The sequence below is a fragment of the Lathyrus oleraceus genome, chromosome 5 (genome assembly GCF_024323335.1).
Source record: "Lathyrus oleraceus cultivar Zhongwan6 chromosome 5, CAAS_Psat_ZW6_1.0, whole genome shotgun sequence".
NCBI classification, from domain to species: domain Eukaryota; kingdom Viridiplantae; phylum Streptophyta; class Magnoliopsida; order Fabales; family Fabaceae; genus Lathyrus; species Lathyrus oleraceus.
In genome coordinates, this window is record NC_066583.1 from 27,075,230 (window position 1) to 27,098,416 (window position 23,187).

A 23,187-nucleotide genomic window follows, 5' to 3' on the forward strand; every position below is an offset into this window, starting at 1 on the left:
GATTTCAAGGGCCTTTTCACCATGTGAAATCCCTTTCAGAACTTCCTGGTCGACGGCATCTTGAGTAGGAAGAGGTTCAGCTGTATCTAAAGAGGCTTTTTGCGCTTCCACCTCATCAATCTTCTTATTAAGTTTAGATATTTGAGCTTGATAATCTGAGATTTGCTAATCGAAGGCTTGTTGGCCTCGAAGTCACTAAGTCTCTTCTCACAGTCCTCACTAAAATCCCATTCTAGCCTCATCTTGTTGATCTTCGTTTTAATTTGAAAATCAACATTCTGACGAAGGGCAGGATCCTTGACCAGTTGGGTAAAGAAAGCTTCGAACTCAATCAAGTATTTGGCCGCGGGGGTAGGAAGCCCATGAAGGGCAAGTTCATCGAGAAGTTTAAATATGTCGCGCGTCATACCTTCTTCTTCTTAGACGACAATTAAAACATCGCGCTCAAACAAATAACCTTTTAACTGTTGAAGCTTGAGAGTGACAGTGGCATCCATCCCTGGGGAAGGTACATCAGTCGAAGAGGAAGGTTAAGCCTCAGTCGAAATTTGACGAAGTTGCTGCAGCTTCCTTAAGGCCTCTGCCGGATTTTGTCACTTCATGGCTAAAACCTATTCCGGAGTCAAAGTGCTGATAGAGATGCCTTCGCCAGTAACGATCAAAGGTCCCTGAGTTTTCTTAGCAATGAGATTTTGTTGAGCCTCAGGTGACGCGCTTCGGAACTTGTCTTGTTTTTTAGGACTCAAGATAGTCTCAACTGCTTGACTTTCGACCCTCACGTCAACTGTGGGCTCAACATGAGTTGAATCGGCTACATGTTCCTATAACCAAGAAGTTAGGACCCACGTCGGAGAATATTTCGTGAGTTTGTAAAATAAAGGGAGACAAATACCTGAGAAACCACGTGTTACGGGGAAGCAAGAGTACTTCTTTCTTGACCATGGGGGGCAAAGACCTCAATAAGATCATCTGGAACTAAGGTCTTTATGGTCGAAGGAGCGATCCTTGAAGGGGGTTTCTTGTCTTGGACTTTCTTTTTCCGGGCCGGAGTAGGTGGAGTAGCCGGTGGCACCTTCGATGTTGGAAAGATGTGTGAATGCACACTGCCATCAAAGTCTTCACTATCGACCGAAGGAACCTCTTCAGGAACCTAAGTCATAAGATAAGTGAGAGGGTAACAAAATTTTAAAAAAAACAAAGCCTCATGAAATGATGACACGATATACCTGCGATTTTGGAGTCGATGGTGCCCTTTGTCTTTTGGAAGGTTTGCTAGGGGATGGTGTAGTGGCTAGAACCCTTTTTCGACCCTAACAGCAGAGAAAAGAAGTGTTTATTTTTGCTCTCTAAAGAAGGAAAAGGAAAAAGAACAATGGTTACCTTTTTTGTTGGGACTTCGTCAACATTGGTAATTTGGATTGTTGCATCGGGGGCATTAGTAGTCGGCGATGGAGGCAACGTTTCGCCAGCGAGAGTGGAAAAAGCATCGATCATATGTTAAAGAAAAAGAGCACTAGAAAAACATTGACGTCGGTATTCGGCCCATCATTCGTCGAAGTGTGAGGTTGTCAAAAAGGATTGCTGGAATTTAAAAACCGGTAGTTCAAGGCGTTGAATGGACTTGTGGGATCTTATGCAAGCTTTATGGTCGTCAGCGTTTAGTGATCGACCAACCCATACGATGTCAGTCGAATGTGACACCAAAGGCTTCGGTAACATCTGGCTAAGGCCAAAATTGGTGAGCCAGCAAGTTGGGTTGGTAACTCATGAAATTGTACCCTTTGACCCCGCTTCTATCCTAAAGGATATCAGTGTAGGAGTCAAAAACGCCCTCCACACAACACTCGATCGTGTTGCAGCTTGAGGAGAATTACTTGGGAAAGGATTTTTGAACCATTTCGGGCCAAAGCTTCGGTCCAGAAATGGAGCCATACCTAGAACAAAGGAGTCGGCCTCAATAAACATGTTGAGGTACTTCATAAAAAGATGTTTGTTGGGGGTTTCCTGGCATGTCATCAGGGTGACTCTTGCACCTTTGACTGGTCGATCCTCGTTCAAACGCATTATGCGCTCCAACACCGGATAACCGAACTGGTATTCGAAAGTGGCGTTTAACCAGTGTTGCAATAACCACATAGGACTTGACAAGTTCAGGGACTTGGAAGTAGAATGGATTTATTTCAATTTTATGGTTGCGAGCCCCAAAGAGTGGTACAAGGAAGCTAGAAAAAGCTTACCTAGAGAAACCTGTCGACCTTCGTGGATTTGGATGGCCAGGCTTATGTAACTTTTTGCTATTTGTAAAGAGCCAAGACAGAAAAGATAGTATGAAAGCCATAGTGTTAGAAAAGTAATATGTCTTCGTTTGAGACTTCGACATAATCCTTGTTGTGGTGATCTTCGATATAGTTTTGAAGGCTAGCGTGACTAAACGAAAAGGTGGTTTCTATCGGAAGTATGGGGTCAAAAGTTTCGCCCAGTGGCGATAAGCCTGTGATACACGCCACGTCAAAGAGAGTTAGCGTCAACATGCCATAGGAAGTTGGAAGGTATTGGTCGAACCTTCCCAGAAATACATCGAAGCCAGCAACATGCATGGGTTGATTTGATGAGCATGCCTTGAAATTTATATAGCATCAAAGATCCTCGCGCTTCTCCACTGGTCTTGGCGTTTTCGTTGAACCTTGTTAAGCCAAGCTACGTACTCCTTATTGCCTGGAGTAGGCATCGACCTAAAGACTCTAGCCTTTGGGTCCATGAACCTAATGTCGATGGTACCCGTCCCTTTCAAAAGCTGGAGGGATAATAGGAGTGTAACCAGGAAAATGGGCTTGAACGATTTTTGGTTGAGTTATGGTGTCTGGGTAAGGCCCGTGAAATGCAACAAGTTTGTCAGCAACGACAAATGGAATGAGCATTTGGCATTGCCAGATTTTTACCACAGCTTCATCAATAGAAGTGGGTTGAGGAATAGGTTTCATGCTGTCGATTTCAGTAAATTAAAATGCAACAGGGTTGTTTCCAGTGTTGAAGGTTGTTACGCTCTTGGTGTGAGTAGAGGAAGCCATTGCAGTGAAAGAAGAAGAAGAAAAACTGATAAGAACAATGTCGCTGTGAGAAATTACAGAGAAAATGCGCAGATGAAGAAACAGGAAGAAAATGTTGAATGTAAAAAAGCATTATTTATAGGAAAACTAGATGACAACCAAGGTTCAGTCGATTGACGACAACTGTCCGACTAAGAGGTATTGGGAAAGTTAGCAGCATTAGTTGAGATCCCACGACTTAGGAAGTAGCTCCTAATGATGACAATGTTTCTGGGAAATCGTGGCACAGGGAAAATCATCATTGCAGAGAACATCATTAACGATTAGACGTCAAACCAAAATTTGGAAAGTAAAAAAAGCCAAGTTTCTCAATCGAAGCGTCTTAGTCAAAACTGGCCTTTAAGGGGGGAATTTGTTAGCTGACAAATTTCGACCCCGGCGAGGGACGAAACCAGGACGACCAAGAGGAGGTCGAAGCAGAGTCGACGAAGGGGAATATCAAGAAAGTTATACCGATGAAGGAGGTGATTCTGTCGAAATCGAAGGCAAGCGTACCATGATGGGAACTGATAGTGGGAAACAGAAAGTGGGAAGCTACCAGAGACGTGGGTGATAGGCTCCGACACGTGGCGCATCATGAATGGATCATGACTTCTTAGAAGTTATTTTTTATTACTATTTAAGTAGATGTGATTTTCATTTCTAAAAGGGGTGGAATTTGTAACATTGCAATAGGAAAACACTTGAAGTATCAAGCGTCTGAGAGAAAAGAGTTAACTTCCTGTAAAGTATACTTCTGCTTCCATATTTATTTTCAAACCATTTAACTTGTCAAGTTATTTTCATTTGCTTTGTTCATTTACATCTTTATCTTGTTTTGACCCTTTCTTACTGTTATAGTATTTTTCTATTCTGCAAACATTTCTCTTATTGTTCTAGTGTTCCAAATACTTTACCAACGGACACACCATATACTTGTATACCAGTAATTTCTGACAAACAACCGCTAGTCCTCCAATATTATTAATCTTGGTAACTTACAGGATCGGCTAGATTGATCCTAGGACATGTGTCTCAAGAACTAGTGTTATGGTGATTTGATTCATGATTAAGTTTGTTTCTGGTTTGTGAATGGTAATTAGGATTCTTTATCTAGCGTTAATGGTACAAAGTAAAAGGTGTTTCGACAATAAACTCTAAACGAAATCTAAAGGCTTATGACTTTAAAGATAAAGGATAAATGGCAGTAATTCTGTAAAAAGGCTTTTTTAAAGATAACAAAGGTAATTGGAAAAAGTAAAGATAAATAACTTGAAGTAAAAGGTTTTAAGTTTGAAAAGGTGCTGGAAATAAAGGTTTGACGAAATGTAAATGTAAAGGTAAAAGCAATTATGTAAGACTTTAAAGATATAGGCAATTCGACAGAAGGCTTAAATAGAAATAAAGACAGTAAATGGTTTAATTTAAGTAACTTGCATTAAAAAGATAACATCAAATGTAATCATGGTGTTCTTCATACATACATTTTCAGTAAAGACTTGTTTCTCTCGCTCCGGTACTTTGAGTATTTTTAGTGAATTTTGTATATCAGTTTGAACACACGAAATCTAAAAACTAAGACTCCCATTTATAACAATTCGACCCTAACGGTCTCTACACAGATGATTGCCACATTCGACATTTTCAAGCGCTGCGTGTCTCAGATGCTTCCACGCGTTCGCCTGACGAAACTACTTTGTTTTAATTTCAAATCTTTCCCGCTCGAAGCTTCAAATATGCCAAACGCCGATGTCGAAGAGAACTTGTGGAGATCCTAAAATCTTCTAAGTCTTAAGCTTCGACAAAAAGGTCCTTTCTCCCAAGAAAAGGATTTAATAAATAGCTTCACAAAGCCATTTTTATATTATTCTCCAAAACATAATATTTTATAAGAACTTCAACCTAATGGTCGAAATCTCCAGCTAACAATACTTAACACATATCAGTCTAGGACTTTGTAGTCGGTCCTGCAAGTAAACCTCGATAGGAAGACTAGAGATTATTGCGTAAACAACTTGCCAGTCGACATGTGTTTATTCCTTCCATGGCCCCCTTTTCTTACCGAAGCCATGAACCAGATTGGTTCAAGAGAGAATTTCTTGCTCTTCATGTTGAACATCAAGTTGAGGCTATTGAGATCTGAAAGCCTTCTTTACCCCCAGATTGTTGTCGACTAGGCTTGAGACTACCAAAGACATCTTAGGGCTTGTTGATTATCAACCTAACATGGTGACTCAACAATTTGGGTTTATCCAGATCTTACCCAATTCCCTTTTTAGTTGGAAAAATATTTATGTCTTAGCAATGTCAAGATAACTGAAGAAGAATGCTTGACACGCCTCACTCGACAATCTGATCGATCCGTCAGGATTGTCTCTCTGACGGGATACAGTGGCCAGATTCCCACCCTTCAAAATTCGATATTTACACACTCTTGATATATCCTTTCACGAGAGACCATCAACATGGTGTATCTGTCGGATTTCCCTTGTATGTTTCGATCAAGATCATCTTGGCGTCAGTGATATTCTTTTCTAAATGGGTGACCGGAGTGAGACTCGCTAGACGTGGGGTTATCAAACACACGTGGTCAACTTTTCTTCTAAAATCCTAAAAGGTTCGGGCATAGTTAACATCTCTTGAACGAATTTGACCTTCCTTTTCCCATCTTTGGCCTGAAAGGATGGTCGCTGATAAGGTGATTCTCAAAAATCCAGCACTGCAGGCCTTATTAAGCCACATCTACTTCAATTGAGACTTGAGTAAATCGGTTGATATACGACCACAAGATTTCTTTCTTCCTTTGAACGATCCATGTTAGAGCGGCCTCAATGATAGGACCTCGCTTCTAGGCTGTGAATTATGCCGAAAACCTCTTACGAAATTCCGCCCAAGAATCAATGCATCCATCAGGTAAGCTGTTGAACCATAACCGAGTTGGTATGCCCAAAGTTAGCGTAAACAACTTGCATTGGAAGCATCGTCGGCACCAAAGTAACTCAGTCGTTTATTTATTAATTGCATATGTTCATCATGATCTCCCTTTCCGTCATAATCAGTTAGCTTGGGTGGCTTCTACATAGACTTTGGGATCCTACTTTCCAAAATTTGTATTAACAGCGGGTGCTTTGGTTGTACCTTATTCGGATGAACTTATGCTTGAACCAGGGTCAGAGCATAACTTTGTTGGTCTTCTCCGAGGCTCGGAGGGGAGTCTAGTGTTTTTTACTTCTATACTAATCCATGCATCCCAGCGCGAGTCTTTCTTAAAATAGCCTCTTAAATTGTATTCTCGCAGAAGGCAGCGTTGTGAAGGCCTTGTTAAGGCATTGAAGTCTTTCTTCAATAACATTTGATTTTTGTTGTCAAACAATGTTGAACACATTATTCGGTAAGTCATTGTCGCATTGTACGTCGAGGTTTACTTGCAGCGTGTGAAAGCCAGGTAAGGTTTCATGTTACAAAGTCGAAACTGGAATAAGAGTCTCTAACAGATTGATCAGAGCTAACTTCGCTACATGTGAAACTCGTACTTGATTCGAGTGTGAAGGAACTAATGCTCTAGAATCTGCAGTGTTTTGTTGCGGAGGAATAGGCGGTTGATTACTTGCTGCTAAGGCGGCAATGACAACTTTCCGTGTAGTGGTGGATCCAGTAGTTTTGGATCCAACCATATCTATTGAAGATGAAAATCGATGATCCAAAAATCTTGAAGAAATGAGAGTGAAGTTGTGCTTAGTTGATTTAGAACATGATAGGTATTCGCGTTCGATTATGATTGTTTTCTCCAGTGACTAGAAAGAGTATCAAGCCGCGAAAGTCGAATAACAAATGCAAATTTACAAAATCATAGAAATCAAAAGTTAATTCTCATAGACGGCATCAATCTTAAAACCAAAAATGAGGTATTGAACGGAGGTGACGGTGATCACAGCCTCCAATCTAATAACAATATCAACAAAGAAAAAAAAAGATGAAAACAAATGACCAATAACAAAATGGCGATGAGCATTTATGTTAAGGTTAAATATGTCTCTGTGTTTTATATATCATCATTTAGCATATATATGACTTAGTACTCTCAGAAAACTCCATTCAATTATAAATTAACTTGTTTTCAAAGTTAAAATATTTGCAGTAAAGTATTTAAGTTTGGTTTTTTAAAGAAAATAGAGCCAATAATATTACCGGATATCAATAATCATATACAAGTTAAAATTTTCAAATATTTTAAAACGTTGGAAAGGAAGTAATCGATTACCATATTTGAGTTTCTAATGAAATGTATTCTATCATCTCATTTCTCATACTAAACTTCTACATAGCTCTTCAATTTCATTTGATTTCTACATTTGGTTCTCAGCTTTTAAAAGTTCAGGGAAACAACAATAAGTCATAAAAGCATGACTGAGATGATTTAAATCTAAAACACATAATTTAACTTACTGTTTGACAATTATCTTCTTAACATTGGAATGACATCTTCGTCAAGCATAAAACATTATCTACTTCAAAATTGAATCGTTACCAAATTCACCAAAGTATTTACAGAGACACATACAAGTCAAGTTTAAACTAAACAAGGTTACCGCCATAATACCAATAATCTTGCTATGCTTCTGCAACCATGATCTTGGTAATATCACTATGAAAGGAATACAGACCAAAGGAGGGAACTCATAAAATATACAAATAAACAAGTAGCAGTTAGCTAAACTTACATCATTCAGACTTTTAGCTCATCACAGACTTGGTGTAACCCAAATTGGATATCCTAAACTAAAGATGCCCAATTCGTCTTTGCTAGAAACATCGTTAGTGAAATAGATAAGTTTCGTAGGACATCTAGCAAAATCAGTAGCAGAAAAAGAAAAAGAAGACCTCGACTCTAGAAACAACATCTTTCCGCCCAATGTTTGAATTTTTTCCCACTTTAGGGTATTCCAATTCATCTTTAAAATTAGAAACCACGCTGTCTGATACGAAGAGACCAACAACATGTCCTCCCCGGAAAATACAACATAGTAAATTTGATTCCCTAAATTGACAGAGTTTGTCGTCTCGATAACGGAGACTCGAGGACCTTCAACATCGCACACTGCTATCGTTCCTTCCATGCTCACAGCATAAAACAAATTGTTTTTGGATACAACATCCATCCATACGTGATATCCGTTCACATTGAAGAGAACCCAGGAATCGTGGCCTTTTCTATAGAATGCTAACGCACTAGAATTAAGAATGGCGAATGCAACAAAGTCGCTGCTAAGCGAGGGGCTAGACGATAAGACAACTTTATTAAGGAATGAGTTACTATTACATTTCAAACGCTTTCTAACAAACTTTGGCAAAGTGTAGAGAGAAGGAAGAGAAAGTGTGACGCATGTTATAGGGTTGAGAAGACGAACCTCGGAGATTTCGTGGAGAATGACGAGCCAGCCATAGGAGGAACCGCAGATACGAGTGCGGTGAGAAGAAGATAAAGGGAGATTGAGGTGGTGGAGTTTGTTGGTGGGTGGGTCCAAGAAGGATTTAGGAGAAAGCATGAGCAATGGGAATTGAGGTGGTAGATGGAGAGGGGTTTCAGGAACGCTGCGACAGACGCATCGGAATCGGAGATAGTCGAAGTAGATTGTCAGTTTTTTGGATATTAATTCAATGATTTCTTGTGGTAATTCCGCCCACCCCACGCCCATTAGTTTCCCCTCTTTTATTGGGAATGGAGGAACACCAAGACTTGTTCTGATCCTCGATTGCTTCTCATATAAAGCCATTAACCTGACTCAACAAATATGATTTTATTTAGAAAATTGTTCACAACAAACATAATAACAGTAATCAAAATCAAGAAATTCACAAAAATACCTATCTTTCTGGACCGGGAAATTAACTACTAAGTTGTGAAATTAAAATTACATAATAATTTAGAGTCAATTAACTTGAATCAATACTGTAAACCCTAAATAGGATCAACTAATAATTAGAGCAGAGAAATAATAAAGAAAAGAAGAGCAATTCAAACCCTAACACATTTCAATATATATAAATGAATAAGATCAAAAATATGTGTTTCTTACTTTGCCGCGTTACAGTGTAATGCACGCTTCGTCCAACTCTATTTCAGAAGCATTTGCCCAATATGAAGATAGGTTTTGGAAAATTGTGCTTCTAATGCGAAGAAAATAAATATTTTTTTTTTGTACTAGGACCGTTTTATTTGGGCTTCGTAGATTATTTTTCAGAAAATCAAATCAATTTTATCCTTTTGTTTTTAAATGTAACATCAAATTTATGGGTTATACCGAATTTTTTTAGATATATCCGACATAATACAATTTTATTGATGTATTTTTACTGTATATTTTTAAAAAATTAATATAATGAGTGAGAGTTTTTATTAGATTTTTTAAAATAGTCGATAAAATACATAGAGCATTCCCATTTTTTTTTTTAAATTTGGTGGTAAGGTTATAAATTTGGTTATCAAATATATCAAAAATTCAGTATATACACTGGTGTGGTCGAAACATAGATTTTTCCGTAGATCCATTTTTGCAGTGTTAGTAAAATTAGGTATTTGAGCTTTGCTTAGGGAGCAAGCAAACTCAATCTATAAATAGAGAGTAAGCAAAGTCAATCTATAAATAGGGAGTAACCCCTTATCATTGTAAGATAACACATACTTGCAGTTGTAAAGAATAAAACTTTCAGTTTGAGAGCAGAGAGAAACCCTGCAGAAATTTCTTCTTCTTCTTCCTTTTCTCGTAAATCCTAAATTTTTTTTTCCCCAAATTCAATTTTTTCTTTCTTATTCCATTACAATTGTGCAGCGAAATCTTGCAACCAAGATTTATTGATTCACTTGAGTGAAGAGTGATGAGAGAAGAGTGAAGAACAAGAGGACTAATCAACCAGAAATATTGATTCTTGTTCATCATTCCATTACAATTGTGCAGCGAAATCTTACAATCAAGATTGGTTTATTCACTCGAGTGAAGAGTGAAGAACAAGATGAGTAATCAATCAGAAAGATTGATTCTTGTTCATCAAGATTCAGTTCAGAATTCTCCATAGATTTTGGTGAATTTCTTGAAAGGAAATTGGTGAATTTCCAACATCTGATATCTAGAGCATTGGCTGAGCGAATCGTGGGAAGCAAAACACGATTGGTGATGAATCATCCGAACAGGCATTTTTCGACAAGTCTCTCATTCTGAAGAATCAAAACTAAGATAATTGGTGTAAGTAGATAAAGGTTGTCTTTTGCTATCATGATCTTTGGGATCTTGTGAAGGAGGGATTGACGTCGGTTGCAGCAAACACAATGGATGAAGAAAAGGATGCACATAAAGAATTGGAGAAAAAAAATTATAAAGCTCTTTTTACGATCCATGAATGCGTTGATGCAGACAATTTCAAAAAGATTAGTGATGTTGAATCAGCGAAAGAAGCATGGAAAAATCTGGAAAAATCATTTGGAGGCGTAGAAATGTGAAAGAAGTGAGTTACAAACTCATACGTTCTTTTGTGAGTTTGTAACCTCACCTCTTTCACCTTTTCTCCGTCTCCAAACGATTTTTCAAAATTCCCCATGCTTCTTTCGTTGATTCAACTTCACTAACCTTTTCAAAATTGTCTGCATCAACACATTCATGGATCATAAAAAGAGCTTTATAATTTTTCTTCCCCAATTCTTTATGTGCATCTTTTTCTTTATCCATCGTGTTTGTTGCAAGCGGTCTCAATCCCTCCTTCACAAGATCACAAAGATCTTAATAGCAAATGATAACCTTTATCTACTTGCACCAATTCTCGTAATTCTGATTCTTTAAAATTGGGAGACTCGTCGGAAAATGCTCGTTCAGATTATTCATCCTGCTATGCTTCCATGAATCGCTCAACCAGGCTCTGATACCAGATGTTAGAATTAAATCCAAAATTATGAGTAATTCTGAGTCAATCTTGATGAACAAGATTCAACCAACTGATTGAACTCCCACTTGTTCTTCACTCTTCATTCGAGTAAATCAATCAACCTTGGTTGAAAGATTGTATCACTGCACAATGATGATGAAAATAAGAAAATAAAATTGAATAAGAAAGAAGATAAGAGTTTGAAGAAAATTGGAGAAGAAGATGATTTCTGCAGAGTCTCTCTACCCACAGTCTGTGAAAAATCTCTTAATTTTACAACTGCAAGTGATTACAAGATTGTTATGAAAATAGCTTGCTCCCTAAGCTAAAACCCAAAAATTACAAAGACCAAAAATATCTATTTTGGTCTAAGTGGAAATCATGTGTCAAACAACCTGCTTTGACACTTCGACATCTAATACAACTCGACGCAAAATACATATTTCGACACATTCTTGTTTCTATCGAACACTACCTGCTTCGACACAAGGAGTTACAATTCAACATGCAATTCCATGACATTATTTTTTTAAATAATATTGACACTTAAACTCTTAAGAAGCATATACAAAGATTTCACTTAATATTATATTTTCTAGATCTGCTACAAACAGTGGCGGAGCCAGATAAAAAAAATTGGGATAGCCGCTAACGTAAAATAAAGATTATAAATAAAATGTAAATAGTATTTTAAATAAAACATTAAAGTTAAAATAAATACAAAGTTAATTACTGAAAATTTAAATTACATGACTTAAAACTACCTTAAAGTAATGCTTTACGCGTTCCGAGTGACTTGAAATCGTCAATAATTGACTCCGAACTAATGCTTGCACTAATCTCCCTTTCAATATATACTGTCATGCTATCTCCAAGAAACCCACCATCCATCTTGTTTCTCAACTTAGTCTTAATAATTTTCATTACTGAAAAAGACCTCTCAGTTGTGGCCGTAGAAACGGGAAGAGTCATGATAAGACGAAGTAGTCTATCAATCAAGAAGTAAGTTTCAGTCTGTCCAGATGTAACCAAACATGAACATAGTTCTTGAATAGTTGATAAATTATTCAAGTTTGATGCTTGACGAGCAACAAATAGAAAATGTTGGAGTTGAAATTGCAAATTATTCTTCTCTTGATCACTAAAATCCATAGGATAATATTTTTCAACTAAAAAACAAATAGTATCAATGCTAAAAGCTTTATATCCATCCTTAGGAGATAAAGAACAAGAAAGAGTTAACAAATCCATTGCCTGCTCACTGAATCTGCTATTCAACTCTTGTAACTGTTTGTCAATGGTAGTGAAAAAGATTTCAACTTTAAAGTAATGTTGAATTGTGACTTGATTCTTTTCAAGACGGGAGCGTCCAAATCTTGTTGTTGAATGAACATCATTAAGATCAGGAATCTCAATACCATGCTTTTCACAAAAAGATACCACTTTAGTAAACAATATATCCCAACCATTTTCTCTCAAACCTTGAATAAGATGTTTTGTTGAACGAACCAAGTTCATAGCATTAACTACATCTTGATTTTTTTTGTAAGGCTTGACAAAGCATATCTGTTATTCCCATGATTTCTTTCATCAAGTTCAAAATAAATATAAAATCAAATGTCTTCAAGTAACTGTAACAACTCTCTGCATCCCCAACGTGTAGCATAACTCCCTCTATCTTTTGCAAAAAAATTTAAAACTAAACAAGTTGCTTCATACATGTTTATCAAGCTAGAAATTGAATCGTAATGTGATCCCCAACGAGTATCTCCAGCTCGTTTCAATGTACCAACTTGATTTGCACATTTACCAGTTACAATCTCATCAATCTCTAACAAATAAGCAATTTCTTCTAATTGGGCAGCTTGTAACTCATCATGACGCTTTGTAGAAGAACAAACAACATTCACAACAAAGATCAGCTTCTCAAAAAATTTATGAACAGGTTTGACTTCTCTTGATGATGTAACTAATGCAAGTTGCAATCGATGAGCAAAACAATGAACATAGTATGCATAAGGACAATCCTTCATAAAGAGGGCTTGTAAACCATTCCATTCTCCTCTCATATTGCTAGCACCATCATACCCTTGGCCATGAATGTTAGAAACATCAAGGTTATGTCGAGAAAGTATATCACATATTGCTTTCTTAAGAGTTAAAGATGTGGTGTCTTTAACATGTGTCACATCAAAAAATCTCTCTTGTATTAAACCAACTTTATCAACAAATCTTAATACAAGAGTCATTTGTTCCTTTTTTTACTCATCACGGGCTTCATCAACAATGATACAAAATTTGGAATCACCAATTTCCTCACGAATACTCTTTTTCACCCTACTAGAAAGAATTTGTAAGAGCTCTTTTTGAATTTGATGTGAAGTATACTTGCAATTTTGTGGAGCATTTTCCAACACAACTTTTGCAACTTCATCATTGTAGGATGCTAAAAGTTTCAATAACTCAAGAAAGTTACCTTGATTTCTTGATTTGCTACTTTCGTCGTGACCCCTAAAAGCACAAGCTTGTAGTGTTAACCAACGAACAGTGTCAATTGAAGTCTTGAGTCGTAACCGATTATTCATTCTTTGACTTGAACTTTGCACTTGAATAACATTTCTAATATGACCATCTTGATTCAACAAGTCTTGACAAGCTTTCATTGCATTGTTGTGTGGTGAGCAAGGATCCTTCCCTATGTGTTTAAGAAAGGAACAATATTTTCCATTCCTAACTTTCTTTCAATTTCTAAAACCCATAGAAATAAAGACAAGTGATCCGGGACGTCCACTTAGTTTTTTGCTAATCAACTTTAATCCGCTTTCAAATACCGGTAACTTCACTATTAGAAATTAGCAGCAACAATGATTAAATAAACCTTATTACAGTGTATAACTATATTTATAAATTACAGTGTTATGAATTGGCTTAATAAACCTCATATAAATTATTTTAACACATCAAGAAAGAAGAACCCTAAAAATCTCAAAAACACAAATCAAGCAATCACTTTAATTTGTTACTTTTTATAAAAGAAGAATGAATAAAGTTTTTTACCTGTTAGATGCCGATCACTTTAATCTGTTCCGATTCCGGTGCCGGTAGCAAACCCATATGAGAAAGAAAGGAAAGATAGGAGTTTTTTACCTTATCTGTATTTTAACCTAACTTTGAATGAAAAAGAAAAAATAAAAATTAATTTTAATTTAAAATAAGGATGTTTTAGTCATTTAATATATATGAATTAAAAAAAATAAAAAGTTGAGAGGTGGCCGTGGTCTTCCCACGTTCCCCCTCAGTTCTGCCACTGGCTACAAATATTATTCCCACAACATAAGAGCAGGACCGACCCTGAGCAAGGGCGAGACGGTCCTTAGTCTAGGGTGTCCAAATTAAGGGGCCACATTTTGTTTTAAAATAAACGAAATATATATTTAATAATCTATTAAATAAATTATAAAAATGGAAATAAATATGAGTTTGTCATTGACCAAACAATAGAAGATTGATTTTTGAACATGGTTGTAAAGGTTGTGGGTTCAATTCTTCTTGTTATACATTTTTAGGTTTGATCATTGCATGGTTCTTGCTTATGTAAGAATATTTTCTTGTCTAAATTTTTTACCATAGTTAGCTTATAATCTTAATTTGATAATTATCACTTGTGAAAATGTTTATATCAAGATTGATCCTAATACTGTTTGTTTTCGTTGTGTTTGAGTTGGAAGAGGAAGTAGTTATAGCTAGTGACGAATACAAGAATTTGACAAAGTGAATACAATAACATATTTTTATTTGACTAATAAAAAATTATTCTTTTTTAAAAAATTATATTTTTATTAGAGGTCCATTTTTATTATTTGTCCGGGAATTCTAAAAAATTAGAACCGCCCCGCATAAAAGAATATATAAGAATATATGTGTTTTAACTCACTTGTTCATCATCAATTAATTGAAATTCCTTTAATAAAACATCAATGAGAGACAAGAATAACATACTTTAGTATATAAAAGAATATCACACAAACACACACGTATACACGCTATGTTAGTGTGTTTAAAGTAAACAAGGTTAGTGTAATAACACCATAATCTTGCTATGCTGCAACCTAGATCTCTCAAAGTCATTACCATTAAAAAAGAGAACACAAACCAAAGTATTTAAGCTATAGTCAATATATTATAATAGTAAGCAAAGTGTTAAACAAGACAATTTTTCGGTCATCCCGGATTTGGTGTAATCCAAATTGGACATCCCAAACTACGATCTATATTTAGTGGATAATGGGGCCATAACTCAATGCTGTTATTTGATAAACTAAAGATGCTGATATCATCTTTCCTAACAGAATAGATACAATTTCGACGACATCCAACAAAATCAGCAGCAGAAAAAGAAACACAAGACTTTTGCCCTACAAACAACATGTTTTCGCCCAAACTATGAATTTCTTCCCACTTTAGCACATTCCAATTCATCTTTAAAATTCGAAACCTTTCTGTCTGAGATACATTTTTCTTTAGTAAATACCGATAAACCAACAACATGTCCTCCCCGGAAAACACAGCATAGTAAATTGCATTCCATAAATTGATAGAGTCTGTCGTCTTAATAATGGAGACTTTAGAGCCTTCAACATCACACACCGCTATCATTCCTTCTGAGCTCACAGCATAAAACAAACCGTTTTTGGATACAACATCCATCCATAGGTGATTTTCATTCACACTAAAGAGAAACCAAGAATCGTAGCTTTTTTTACAGAATGCTAACTCACTAGGATTAAGAATGGCCAATGCAGCAAAGTCGTCGCTACGCGAAGGGCTAGACGACAAGACAACTTTGTTAAGGAAACGGTTATTATTATGATCCAAATGCTTTCTAACCAACTCTGGCAAAGTGTAGAGAGAAGGAAGAGAAAGTGTGACTTGTGTTATAGGGTTGAGAAGACGAATCTCAGAGATTTGGTGGAGAATGACGAGCCAGCCAAAAGAAGAACCGCAGATACGAGATAGAGGGAGATTGAGGAGGTGGAGTTTGTTGGCGGTGAGGTCGAAGAAGGAATTGTGAGAAAGCATGAGCCATGGGAGTTGAGGTGGTAGATGGAGAGGGGTTTTGGGAAGAGAGGAATTCCAGGTGCGACATACGCATCGGAATCGGAGATAGTCAACCTTTTGGATATCAATTCAATGATTTCCTGTGGTAATTCAGCTACGCCCATTCTTTTTCCTTCATTTGTTCTACTATTCATCATCATGATGGAGAAAAAATTGAATAGGATGATTCTGTTTAGAAACTTGTTCACAAGAGAAACCCTTTATAATGTCTAAACCCTAAATATGATCAGAGAAACCGTAAACATAGGTTAATCTTAATATATATATATATAAATTCAAGTTGGCAGCCCTATTCACGTGCCATCATGATAGAACTTTTAATTATCCTATTCACGTGCCATCATGATAGAATGATTTAATTATTTCTTTATATATTTTATGATAGATAAAATTATTTTTTATTAATTTTGAATTAATATAAAGAATTGACATTTATAAATAAGAATAAATATATTTTATTTAAATAATTTAAATTAGATTGGATGAATGACTCAAAAAGTGATATAGAGTGTAAAAGACAATACAATTTATATATTTTATTTAAATAATTTAAATTAGATTGGATGAATAACTCAAAAAGTGATATAGAGTGTAAAAGACAATACAATTTATATATTTGAGGTGATTGACTAAAAAAACACTATAAATTTATAAGATAAAATTTATAATTTCTCACGACTAAATAATTTGTCTATATAACCATAATATAGACAATTAAATGACGAAGAGGAACTTTAGTTTCATCCAATTCACTCTTCCTTGAACTCTTTCATATTAAATCTCTTTATGCATTCTTAAATCAAGTTGACTAACACAAAATCCTTAAACCTGAAGCTTCACGTGTATGAAGGTAAAATATACTCAGAGAAACCGTAAACATAGGTTAATCTTAATATATAAATTCAAGTTGGCAACCCTATTCACGTCTTATCATGATAGAACTTTTAACAAAACCCCTATTCACGAGAACTTTTAACAAAACCCCTATTCACGTGTTATCATGATAGAACTTTGAATAAAAACCTTAATCATGTTATTTACTTGATCCTACATTAAGAATAAATAATAATAATAATAATAATAATAATAATAATAATAATAATAATAATATAAATAATATCATATTTAATTAATAATAATAATTTTTATTAAATTGACTCTACATTAATAATTAACAATAGTAATAATAATAGAATATTAAGCTACAATATTAAAAATAAGAATGATTTAATTATTTCTTTATATATTTTATGATAGATAAAATTATTTTTTATTAATTTTGAATTAATATAAAGAATTGACATTTATAAATAAGAATAAATATATTTTATTTAAATAATTTAAATTAGATTGGATGAATGACTCAAAAAGTGATATAGAGCGTAAAAGACGATACAATTTATATATTTGAGGTGATTGACTAAAAAAACACTAAATTTATAAGATAAAATTTATAATTTCTCACGACTAGATAATTTGTCTATATAACCATAATATAGACAATTAAATGACGAAGAGGAACTTTAGTTTCATCCAAGTCACTCTTCATTAAATTCTTTCATACTAAATCTCTTTATGCATTCTTCAATCAAACCGACGAACACAAAATCCTTAAACCTGAACCTTCATATGTATGAAGGTAAAATATATTTTAAAAAATGATTTTGATATATGAGTTTAAATTTTTTTATTTTTGTAATATATTAATGACTATTAATATTAGTCAATGATTTTATATCCCAAGATTATCATTGACTCTTTCTAGTAAAAGAGTATCTTTCAAAATTCAAGAATGTCAATTTTCTTTAGTTGTTTCATTTGCAATGACTATCGATAAAAGTAAAGACAATCACTTAAACATGTTGGAGTATATCTAACACAACAAATTTTCTAACACAAATATATATTGCCATATCAAAGGTTACTTCAAGGAAAGGATTGAAGATATTGGTGACTAATAATGAATGTGAACATATAGATACAACATTAAATATAATTTACAAAGAAGTATTTAATAATATTATTTTATTAATTAATACTCCTTTCTTTAAATTTATACATTTTAAATTATCATAGTATTTTTTTTCTGATTTATTGTCTTTCACATTAAAAAATTAATAGTATAATTGCATACATAATCTAAATGGCCTGCAAGATAATTTTATATGCAAATAAAAATTTAAATATCAATTATTTTTAAAAAAATGTAGTTTTATTTCTAATATACCTGGCGAAGTATGGGTCAAAAATAAGAGTAATTGAAACTCTAAAACATTTCGATATAAATGAATGAGTTTAGAAATATGTGTTTCTTATTTTACCGTATTACATTATAAGGTAAATCATAACACCTTTGTTCTAGCTCTCTTTCATAAGCATTTTCCAAATATGAAGTTCAATAGAGAAGAGGATTTATATAGCTTTCTCTAACTATTAGAGATTTTGTTTCAACACTCTTACTATAACAAATAACACATGTCATGTCGGACACAAAATTAATTTCACCTTAGTTATAATATCAAGGTAACGAATGATAACATGAAAAGTGGGAACTTTACTCACGGTTTAAAAATAACTGAGGAGTTAGTTTAAATGGTCATGAGTTTGAATCTTAACAATAGTTTTTTTATATTTTCGAAAACCTCTTGGTTTAATAACAAATTGAGTGAATATATATATATATATATATATATATATATATATATATATATATATATATATATATATATATATATATATATATATTAATACTCATTATATTGTTTACAAAAAATATTAATAAATTAATTTGTTCACAAACTACATTGTTTACACCAAATATTACACTGTTTACACAAAATATTCAAGTAAAAATGTTGTTCTTCATCGTCATCGTTGTCGGTTAAGAACAAATGCTAAATCTCTTGGAGAAGAGCAAATGTTGGGGATCCTTGTTTCATTGATCTTGAGGAAGATCAAATGTTTGATATAAAACAAAAAAATGTTACATGAATAAAATAAATATTCAATTAAGAGATTATGTTAGAACACAAATCTTTGAACTGATTTTTTTCTTCTGAACTTGCAATTCATCACATAAATCTTTGGCGTTATGATTAAACATATAGGATTTCACAAAAACGCTTGAGTTTCTTGTGGATTCACTACTATCAAATTTTAATATTCAGAATACTTTTATAATATTGGTTTTAGGTTTCAGGAGGATCACTAATGATAGTGTCTTGAGCGTTGATACTCATTAAATGGACGACGAAGATTTGTTTAAGGACGCTGAAGAAGCTGAAGAAACTGAATAAACAAGGTTATATTTACCTCGATTGTTACTCAAAGCCGAGGTAAAATCTGTTTCTTTTTAAATAAAAAAACAATAAAATATGTTTCAACCAAAATGCCACATACCTCTCATTTTTTTGTTAAAAATCAAGGGGATTTTTTTTTAATACTCAAAATATTAAAATAAAATGTTTAAGCAAATCAAGAGTTTAACAATGACTTAGAGTCTAGGTGATTGACATGCTCATGGCCCTTTATAAGGCATATGGTCAACCCCAATAAGCTAAAAAGTCAAAGGAGGCACTACGCCAAAAACTGGAATAGACAGCGCACCTTAGAGGGCGCTTTATTACAAAAGCGCACTCTAAAGTGAAGAGAAAAAATAAGGAGCGAACAACTGGAATAGACAACACACTTTAGAGGGCGCTTTTGTAACAAAGGCCCTCTAAAGTGAAGCGAAAAAATAATGAGGAAATGGAGGGACACCAATAGAGGGCGCGTTTATGAAAGCGTCCTCTAAGGGTACCCTTAGAGGGCGCTTTTAAAAAAGCGCTCTCTAAGTCCATGTACATTTCCAGTTTATAAGGCGCTTTTGGAAAGCCTTAGAGAGCGCTTTTAGAAGCGCCCTCTTATGCCCCCTTTAGAGGGCGCTTTTTTTACACAAGCGCCCTCTAAGGTCCCCTTTAGTAAACATTAAAATTATAACATATACTGCATGTCTCTTTATTTTCCCTCGCTATATGCTATTTCGTTTACGTAACTGGGTTTTCTCTCTATTGCGATTACTCTCTACTGCGATTACTCTCGTCCTCCGTTCGCTCTCCCTCCCTCACCGTCGTCGTCGCCGTCGCCTTTTTCTGCTGCTGCGTTCACGTTCACTGAGTTATCTGCGTCCACCGTCGCTGTGCACTTTCTTCTCCATCGTTACTGTCACCTTGAAGATATTTCTCTCAATAGTTTGTATTTTCAGGTGTTTGATTAGGGCATTTTCTAAACTGAGTTTTACATTTTGTGCATTATGTTGATTAATGTTGTTTAGGGCAAACGAGCACTATATGGTGTTCATGAGCACCTTGTTGAAAATCATTTTTTGTTATTTTTTTGTGTATGGTTTTGATCACTGAATGTTGTATGTTGTATGGTTATGTAAGGTTTTTTATTTCTGATTGAAAACTGATGTCATTTGGAGTGTGTTTGAGCTTGTGCTTGGAAATTTGATGATTATGGATGCAAGTTTGTTCATGTTCCAAACACCATAAGTTTGCATTGGTCTTTTGTATGCAGTAGGTGTGTGTGAGTTTGTATTCAATAATGATGAAAAAAAAAGAGAGTTTAGATTGTTGTAACATGAGAGAAATGGAAGGTATATGAATGTGTTTTTTGTGTAGCTTCACGAATATGGTCATTGTCTTACTTGGGTCTTATTGAATCATTTCTATATTACAGATAAAATGGCTAGTAACCAAGACAATACCCATGACGCGAGTGGATCACGTAACAATGTTGAAAATGAAATCAAACGAGGATTGACTGTTATGAAGTCAATCATTCGTGCAAGAGACAAGGGTGAAAAATTCGAAGTACATTGGAGTGCTGAAGACCAACTAATTGAGCCTAACGGTTCAATGTTGGCAAGTTACATTGGTTTCCTTGTTCGACAACATATTCTGATTACATGTGATAATTGGACAACATATTCTGAATATATGGTCCGAGATACAGGTACTTACGATATATTGTTATATGTTTTTTTTTGACTATTTGTTGACCATATATTGTTATAATATTACTTATAATAACACACTCCATGTGTATGTTTTTTAGAGATCCTTTCACATCGATGAAAACCGGCAAAAATATTGTATTCAATTGGCCGGAAAAAGACTCTGAGGATTTCGATCCTTTTTGTCCAACAAATTTCTCAAGGATGAGGAAGGAAAATTTGTTGAAGCAGAACGGCCAATGAAGTATGCGGAGATTATTTCAGCCGAAGAATGGGATAACTTTGTCGCCAAACGAAGAAACGAAAAATTCCATGTAATGTCTATTAATTATGGTATTATACAATTGTTAAGTTACTTGGTTCTGATATGCCTTAAACTTTTTTATCCAGGAAGTAAGCGACAAAAATCGGAAAAGGGCATCAAAACCCGCGTATCCGTACAAAAAAGGGCGTACGGGATATGCACGGTTACAACAAAGAATTGTGAGTATATTCAAATGCTATGAGCTTATACATTGTCACAATATGTTATAATTGATGATCTTATAATCTGATTCAATGTGTAGCTAGCCGAGGAGAAAAGTGACGCAACATCTCTTCCGGAGCACGTATTGTGGAAGGCTGCTCGGTTTGGAAGGATGGGGTTGTCGTTGAAGCGGTTCAAAATGTTTATGACGAATGTGTAAGTATATATAACATTATTTCTTTAATTATATCGAAAATTTTGTTAGACATATAATTCATTTTTAATCTCCTCTAATAATATTTCAGGAGACTTTATCCCAAACCTTACCTTCAACCGAGGTCCAGGATTGCAGGAGCCTACTTAGTCGAGTACTAAATGTTCCTGAGTATTCCGGTCGTGTGAGGGGTAAGGGTTTTGGTGTGACTCCGTCGTCATTTTATAAAAACCAAAAACAAAAATCCTACCAACAAAGAGGTGATGGAGACCTTGGCGGAGTTAAGGGCACAAGTACTCGAACTGCAAAAGGAGAATGCAAGGTATAGAGAGGAAAGGCGCGGTTCCGAGGCAAAAGATACTAGTGACCGAGCTAGTATCAATTGTCAACCGAAATTTCCCGAGGTAATTATATATGTTATTATGAAATTAAAATAGCACTTTTTACTTGACACATATACACGTTAACAATAACATATTTATTATTGGTTTAGGGCATTACACCTTGTCAGCTGTATCTATCGTCACCAACTTATCGCATAGTTGGCAAGGGAAAAGTGCACAACACTTCGGGTGAATTACTTCACCATAATCCCCTCCCGGTGGGATATATGAAAGTTTTGGTTGACCTTGTATTAGATACGGACGCGCTTCTACCATTACCTGACGTTGTTTCAGAGACAATGTTGATGCAAGATGCAGTCGGATCCTTTGTTGGATGGCCGTCAGATCTAATTTTCCCAGATGCCGAGGTATATATGTTCTAAATGATTATGAATATTTAGTATTCACATTTCAATTCAGCTACAATTATGATATTTAATCAATCCTTATTACATGGTAATGTTAGACTCCTACAAGACCCACACATAAAGCTGGTAAAGGGATTTCAAGACGCATTGAGTCGGTTGCATCTCAAAAAGAGGTACAAATATATATACCCATTGAATTATATACGCAACGATTCTGTTGCATCACAAAAAGTCATGATTTAATTTATATGAATTTTTAGGTTCCCGGTCGAATGTTGAAAAAAGCTGGTAAGGATATTCCAACGAAGTCCGGGACAAAACAAATCCTAAATCTCAAAAAGAGGTACAAATATATATACCCATTGAATTATATACACAACGATTCTGTTGCATCACAAAAAAGTCATGATTTAATTTATATGAATTTTTAGGTTCCCGGTCGAATGTTAAAAAAAGCTGGTAAGGATATTCCAACGAAGTCCGGGACAAAAACAAATCCTAAATCTCAAAAAGAGGTACAAATATATATACCCATTGAATTATATACACAACGATTCTGTTGCATCACAAAAAGTCATGATTTAATTTATATGAATTTTTAGGTTCCCGGTCGAATGTTGAAAAAAGCTGGTAAGGATATTC

The 23,187-nt window shown here is 34.9% G+C and overlaps 1 protein-coding gene and 1 pseudogene across 1 annotated transcript; both read right to left on the reverse strand.

The window, feature by feature from the left end:
* Positions 1-7,681: 7,681 nt before the first annotated feature.
* On the reverse strand, positions 7,682-8,946 carry LOC127087117 (F-box protein SKIP23). The gene has a single exon (XM_051027971.1). It carries the CDS (start codon positions 8,858-8,860, stop codon positions 7,829-7,831), a length of 1,032 nt encoding a protein of 343 aa, XP_050883928.1. The 5' UTR covers positions 8,861-8,946; the 3' UTR covers positions 7,682-7,828.
* Positions 8,947-15,221: 6,275 nt separating this feature from the next.
* On the reverse strand, positions 15,222-16,222 carry LOC127078536 (putative F-box protein At1g65770; annotated as a pseudogene).
* Positions 16,223-23,187: the final 6,965 nt, after the last annotated feature.

Bases quoted from the DNA above. Each gene is read 5' to 3' on its own strand.
- LOC127087117 (XM_051027971.1), bottom strand. From the start codon at position 8,860: ATGGCTTTATATGAGAAGCAATCGAGGATCAGAACAAGTCTTGGTGTT.